The sequence below is a fragment of the Tupaia chinensis genome, unplaced genomic scaffold, assembly GCF_000334495.1.
Source record: "Tupaia chinensis unplaced genomic scaffold, TupChi_1.0 Scaffold000093_1, whole genome shotgun sequence".
Taxonomy (NCBI): Eukaryota; Metazoa; Chordata; class Mammalia; order Scandentia; family Tupaiidae; genus Tupaia; species Tupaia belangeri.
This window is the reverse complement of record NW_006159555.1, coordinates 10,907,121-10,913,101: the sequence shown is the minus strand read 5'-3', so window position 1 is coordinate 10,913,101 and position 5,981 is coordinate 10,907,121. Positions and strand designations below refer to the sequence as shown.

General features: G+C 52.1%; 2 protein-coding genes across 7 annotated transcripts in view; both read left to right on the top strand.

The window, feature by feature from the left end:
* SPMIP6 (sperm microtubule inner protein 6) overlaps positions 1 to 2,280 on the top strand; it is a 22,785-nt gene extending 20,505 nt beyond the window's left edge. For 4 of the 6 annotated variants that reach the window (XM_006143122.1, XM_006143121.1, XM_027769849.1 and 1 more), the window contains 3 exons: positions 1 to 108; positions 1,536 to 1,622; positions 2,123 to 2,280. The exon at positions 1 to 108 is cut by the window's left edge and continues 115 nt beyond it. In XM_006143122.1, coding sequence (XP_006143184.1) covers positions 1 to 108; positions 1,536 to 1,622; positions 2,123 to 2,228 — 301 coding nt within the window. In that variant the 3' untranslated portion in view covers positions 2,229 to 2,280. The remainder of the gene's footprint in view (positions 109 to 1,535; positions 1,623 to 2,122) is intronic. The other 2 variants (XM_006143123.2, XM_006143124.1) reach the window with 2 other exon arrangements.
* Positions 2,281 to 3,683: 1,403 nt separating this feature from the next.
* The window catches only part of MYORG (myogenesis regulating glycosidase), a 12,933-nt gene continuing 10,635 nt past the window's right edge, over positions 3,684 to 5,981 (top strand). Inside the window, exon 1 of the mRNA XM_006143120.3 lies at positions 3,684 to 3,821. The gene's annotated coding sequence lies outside the window, so the exon portion shown is untranslated. The remainder of the gene's footprint in view (positions 3,822 to 5,981) is intronic.

Here is a 5,981-nt window from a genome sequence, read left to right as displayed (position 1 = left end):
GCCCGCCCCCCGCCACTACTGTCTGCGCGGGATGGACTATTTCGCTACTGGAGCGCCTTGCATCCAACGCCGCCTGCGGCCTTTGTGCCCAGAGCTGCCGACTGTAAGGTTCGCAGGGCTCCGCCCGCCTCAGCCGGGCTCCGCCCCCAGTGCAGCCCCCGTGGCTGCGAGCTCCCCATCCCGCCGCAATTTCTAGTCCCGTCCGGCTCTACGTCAGCCCCTTGCCGGCCTCCGGCCTGGCTATCCCCATTTACAGGGCGCGGCTATACTCGCCCTCGGGCCCCACGCTGGTGCGAGTATCTCTGAGGTGGGAGAACCAGCAGGAAGGTTATTCCGAGTCCCCGGGCCCTCTGGAGGTCCTACCAGAGGGTATTTTAGGAAGAAAGCCACATATGAGCCAGCCTCTTCCCACATCCGCTGCCCCTTTACTGGACACCTGACCCTGGAGACCAGATTCTAGCTTGCCGAGTGCCCTCAGGAAAAAATACCTTCTCCTTCTGGGTCTCCGGTCACTGTCAGTGGTGGGAAGGTCGTTGTGGGAGGCTGAGTGAGCGAGGAAAAGACCGCTTTACCCTCACGGTCCTGGCCTGCTGGTAGCTTTGCATCACCTCTGGGAGGTAGACACCCTTGTGTGTTACTGCTGAGGAAACAGGCCCAAGGGCACAGACGGATCCCAAACCTCCTCCCAGCGTTCGTCCTGCCCCCAACAGTAGACAACTCTTATTGGGAGAACTCCCACATCTGCAGCAGCCCAGAGAGCTGCGCAAAGGGGGTCCCTGGTGACCTTCCCCATCCCTCTGCAGGCCGAGAGAACCTGATTCATTGGGGGAGTCAGTCTTCTCTCTCACAAGCACACAGGGAATGGGCCAACTGGTGGATTGGTGGTTAAGGCCACCAGATCTCACATGGCTGGCTGTATGGTTCAAATTTCGGACCTGGTGGCTTGGAAGACATATAGGGAATGTGTGCCTGTGTGCCTGACTCCTAGAGAATACAGAAAGGATTGCAGCGTGGTCATCCCCCACACTCTCGGGGGTGTTTTCTCACTTCCTCTTCCCCAAACCCCCCACAAGGACAAATGCCCATATAACAAACTTAAAAAAAATTACAAAGCAAAGCAAATGTATGCAGTAACAACAACAAAAACAAACGAAAGGATGGAAAACAGGAAAGTGCCTCTAGGAGGCTCAGACATGCTGCCTTCACCATACTGTTGGAAAAATGGCTGTCTCACTACAGAGATTTAGGGCCTCCCAGGTCCTCAACACCGGAGTCCGAGCCTCCTCAGAGTCCAGAGTGCTCTACAGTCAGCCCCTGACAGGGGAAATGAGGCCTAGCAATGAAAGGGACTTCTAGGCAGCTTCCTGGAGCCGGTGTTATAGTGGGGTCTTGAACGGCAAAGAGCAAGGGAGGGGTGGGAGTAGCCCAGCCTTAAGACCTACAACTGATGCGTCGGCCAGGGACTTGGTCTGGATTGGGAGACAGGCTGATATCAGAAGGCTTGACACCTACCTGCCTACCGCTTCCTTCTCCAGGAGTGTATCACCCTACGAGCACCGGCCCGGAATGCAATGTGCTGTTACAATTCCCCCGCCGTCATATTACCCTTATCCGAACCTTAAGTAAGTCTGGTACATGCACATTCACTTGTGTGCGTGCATGCACACACACACACACACACACACACACACACAGAAGACTATTTCCTTGGCACAGAGATGGGTGGGAAAGACTAGTCCGGGTCGGACCTGTCTGCTATGATGCACTGACAGGAAGAAACCACCAGAGGGAACTAGTGCCATGGGGAAGTCAAAGCTGGCAAGGAAGTAGAGGCCCCTCTGAGAAGAGGAGGAGGCTGGTATCAAGGGATTACAGGTTGACAGTGGGTTAGGGTCAAGGACATTAGGTCAGGGCTTGAAGTAAATGGTAGGAAGTTAATGGTAGGGAGAGGGTATTTGGTATCAGAAATTTAACAGCAGAACCTGAGGTCGAGGTTGGGTGGGAGCCCAAGGTCAGTGTTAAATTGCAAAATGTTGGGATAAAAATAAACATTGAGAATTGGAGTCAGATGTTCACTTTGAGGTATGAGGGTTCAAAAGGGTCAACCCATCTCTCCCCACAGATGGGACACAAGTCACTTCAAGAAGTCTGGTGGTCCCCAGAGAAACAACTATGTCATCCACCCCGAATTTGTGTCGGAGACCTATCCAGACTACCATTGCTGGTAGAGCCGGGACAATGTCCCGGTCAAGGGCGTGGAGCAATAAATAAACTCTTCACCCCCAGTGGCTGCTTCCTGTGTCATTTCCCAGAAGGATCTGGAAGTGAGGGCCACTCAGGCCTCAACTGAGATGCAGGTTCTCAAAATCACCCTGCCCAGAGCCTTCTCCAACCCCATCTTCTCATCCTCCTGACATAATAGTCACCCTATATCATCTGGTATCCTCCTTCCCTCCACCCCAGAACCCAAACTAATGGGTCCACCTAGCCATGCAAGGAGTGCCTGCCCATCCACTGCCCACCCCAGGAAGACACTTCAGCTGAATTTCCCCAATATGCTCCCCAATTTAGAAGCCCTCACGTCTCAGGGGATCCAGAATCCTTCCTTTTGTAGTCAAAGCTTTGTCCCTACACCCTGATTTCCACTCATTCTCCGTCACCGCCCTGAATATCCTAAAGCTCAGGAACTTGTGCTATGCTCAGACACCACTGCTGCCTTCCTACTTAAGTCCAAGAGGTCCAAAACAATTCTAGAGTCATGACCAAGAAACTTCAAATCGCAAAACAAACCTTGTGTTCTGTTCCTCAGGTTTCAAGGAGTGGGTATTCAGCAATTTCTAGGATCTTTAATATTTTCCTTTCTCTGTTAAAGAGTAGGGGGTATGGCAGAGCATGCCTACCTCCTCACAGCAAGAGCATTTCTAACTAAAGGCTGTCACCACTAAGAGGGCCTGGACCCTGTAAATAACCAGGATGGGGCAAGGGTGGGGATGGGCCTAGGGGTGGGAGTCGGGGGACAGGAAGGGCGTTGTAAAAGTTACCAAGCAAAAACCTGTCTTCTCAATTCTTCACCTCCGACACCGCTAGTCTGGTCTGGTGGGAACTGACAGCTTGCCTCTAGGCTGATTGGAACAACGGACTCCCTCCGTGGACTCCTCGACTAAAACCACTCTGCATTGGACGCTGAGATCCTTCTGGAATTCCAATACGTTTTTTCCATGTGGAAAAACTGAGGGCTATTCGATATAGTTGCCACATGCCCAAACCTGGAGGGGAAGAATCCCAAAGACCAGCCCTTTCCCCTTATCCTGTAGCTTTCTCCCTCTCATACATATCCCAAGCCCAGCCTGGGGGTGCACGAACCCCAGAATTCTACAGCAATTCCTTCCTACGGAACTACATTTCCCAGTAGGCCTGGGCCGAGCCCCGCCGGCGTGCGAGTAAGCAATAGCCGGGCAGAGACCAGCCGGCAAACAGAAGGCGGAGCCAAGAGGCTCAGGGCTAAAGACAAGCCTTAGATTCCAGAGGCAGGTCATAGAGAAGTGGGAGGACTGAGACAGCTAAGGGGCGGGGCCTCGGGTCCGCGTGATAATATGGGAGGAGAGATCCGGCACCAGGGGCGGGGCTGGACTCAGAGGCCCAAGGATAGATTGGACGGCTGGGGTGTGGCCGAGTAGCCAGGGGGCGGGGCCTGAGGAAGGACTGGGCTGTGCTCTACCAGGCAGCTCCCCGCGCCGCGCGATAGCAACTCAACTCTAGCTCTCCCGACGGGGATCTGCGGAAGGCTCCTGCACCCCCGGTTCCGCCCGGCCGTCCCTGCAGTGAGTGAGCCCAGCGGGAAGACTTTGGGCGGGGGTCGCTGCCAAGGGAGCATGATTCCTCAGCTTTCACTCTTATCGATGAGTGGGTGGAACGAGCCTGGACACCTGGGCCCTTCTTTGGGCTATGATTCCTAGCAGGAGACAGACAGGTCCCCTCAGTCTGCCTCTTGGACAGTGTAACAGTCGGGCAAGGATCTGAGGGTGGGTGTGGAGTATTCCAGGCTGTGTAGGAGCAGTTACTCGATCTCCGCACATCCACTAGCTGGGCAGAGGAGGAAGATGGGGCGGATCGAGTTGCCTTTGACATTTCCACCGCCCTGGGAACCGTGTCCGACAAATGACTCTGCTTGGAATGGCCTCCCCTCAGTGGAGCTGGGCAGGGCCCTCCCTCTCAGAACAGACTAGAGGCTGGCAGCCAAGATTGAGGTTGAGTGTCGAGTGGGGAGAGGCTTGGTAGAGGCTTGACATGGGCAGGTCCCCCCAGCTAGCATTACCTTGTGGTTGGCCAGATGGCGGAGGAGGCAGATTACAGGGGTCTAGTGCCACTGCTAAGGCAGCAGCCACAGAGTCCCTCCCCCACAGGCCCATACCAGATGCCATTAAAACTGCCCCTTTCCTACCCCTAAGAGGCCTTCTCTGTCTCCTTGGGGCAAGCAGTAGCACCAGCCCTCAAAAAGGCTTACCATGCCCAGGCCGATTTGATGGAAGCTTCCGCCCTCTCAGCCACACAGCTCCTTTCCTAGCAGCATTCAGGCAGCCAAGTCAGACCATTATCTCCCATATCCCAAAACATATGCAGTGGAGAGTCGAGCTAGAAATTTGGATCCAGTCTTGCTACTTGATTGACACCAGACAAGTCCTCTTTTTTGTTTAGGCCACTGCTTCTTTGTCTGTAAAATGGGTGCTGCAGTATGCCTGCTGCTCTACATTGTTGTTAGGGTTGGGTGGCATTGGAGGAACCAGTATGGTACCTGAACCAAAGGGGTTACCAGGCCTGTGGACTCCTATCCTTCATCAAAAAACTCTCAGAATCCTAGGTCCAGCTGCAGTGGCACAAGTTGTAAGGCACTGCTGTGCAGTGGCTGAGGCCTCACTGGAGGCTCAGGTTCAGTTCCTGGCCCAACCTAAACAGGCCTGGGCAGTGGTGCATGCTTGTGGTCCTAGCTAACCAGAGACTGGAGCAGAAGAATCTCAACATGGTTACATAGCAAGATGAGACCCTATCAAAAATACTTCTCTCTCATTTAAAAAACAAAAAACCAAACCAAAAAACCCTCAGAATCCTAAATAGTTTAGATTCTCAGAACCCAAGGGTTGGTAAGGATTTTGAGGCCACCTGATGGCTTTTTCATGTCTTCAGGGATCATGATCATCAGTCATGAGATAGACTGACTTAAGATGAATATTTTAGGTGAGGGAGTCTCTGTCCTATGTAGATATGGACCTTCTGCCTTTATTCCCTTAGTGACCAAAATTCGGCCTTGGTTGTCTTGAAAGAATGAATTTTAATGTACATAATGTCTGGCCCAGACCACCTGAGGCCTTCTTTGGGTTCTGCTCATCTTGAGGGTATTTTTTTAGAGAAAGATGTTATTTTATTTCATTTCATTTTATTTTATTTTATTTGCTTTAGGGCACATGCACTTGTTGGAGAGAGAGAGAGACAGACAGAAAGCAAGAAATCACCCCCCAGGGGGATGGCCACACTGTGATGCCTTCTCTTTCATTCTTCTCTCTGGATTGTGGGCATGCACGCAACACATCTGGCATGAGTTTTAAACTGTTGGGTCCAGGACTCAAACTGTGGTCAACTACATGGGAGTCTAGCAACATAACTATTATGCTATCTGCTGGTCCCCATCTTGAGAGTATTAGCTAAAGGTTATTACCGTAATTTTCTAGGAGGGTTTTTCAAATCTGTACCTACAGGAAGAAAAAGGGAAGCTAAATTGCATAGACTGAGAGAAAGGTAAGAGGTTGAGGCTGTTCCAGACCAGCTGAGAGAGCTTAGGGAGTTGGGGGAGAGAGCCCCAAGTCCTAAACCAGCACCTCAAGTTGGGGGCAACAGAATATTAGGGGAGATTGTGTACTGACATCCAGAGTCAAAATTCTAATTTTGACCTGCATTCTTTTTTTTTTTTTTTTGAGAGGTTTTTTGTA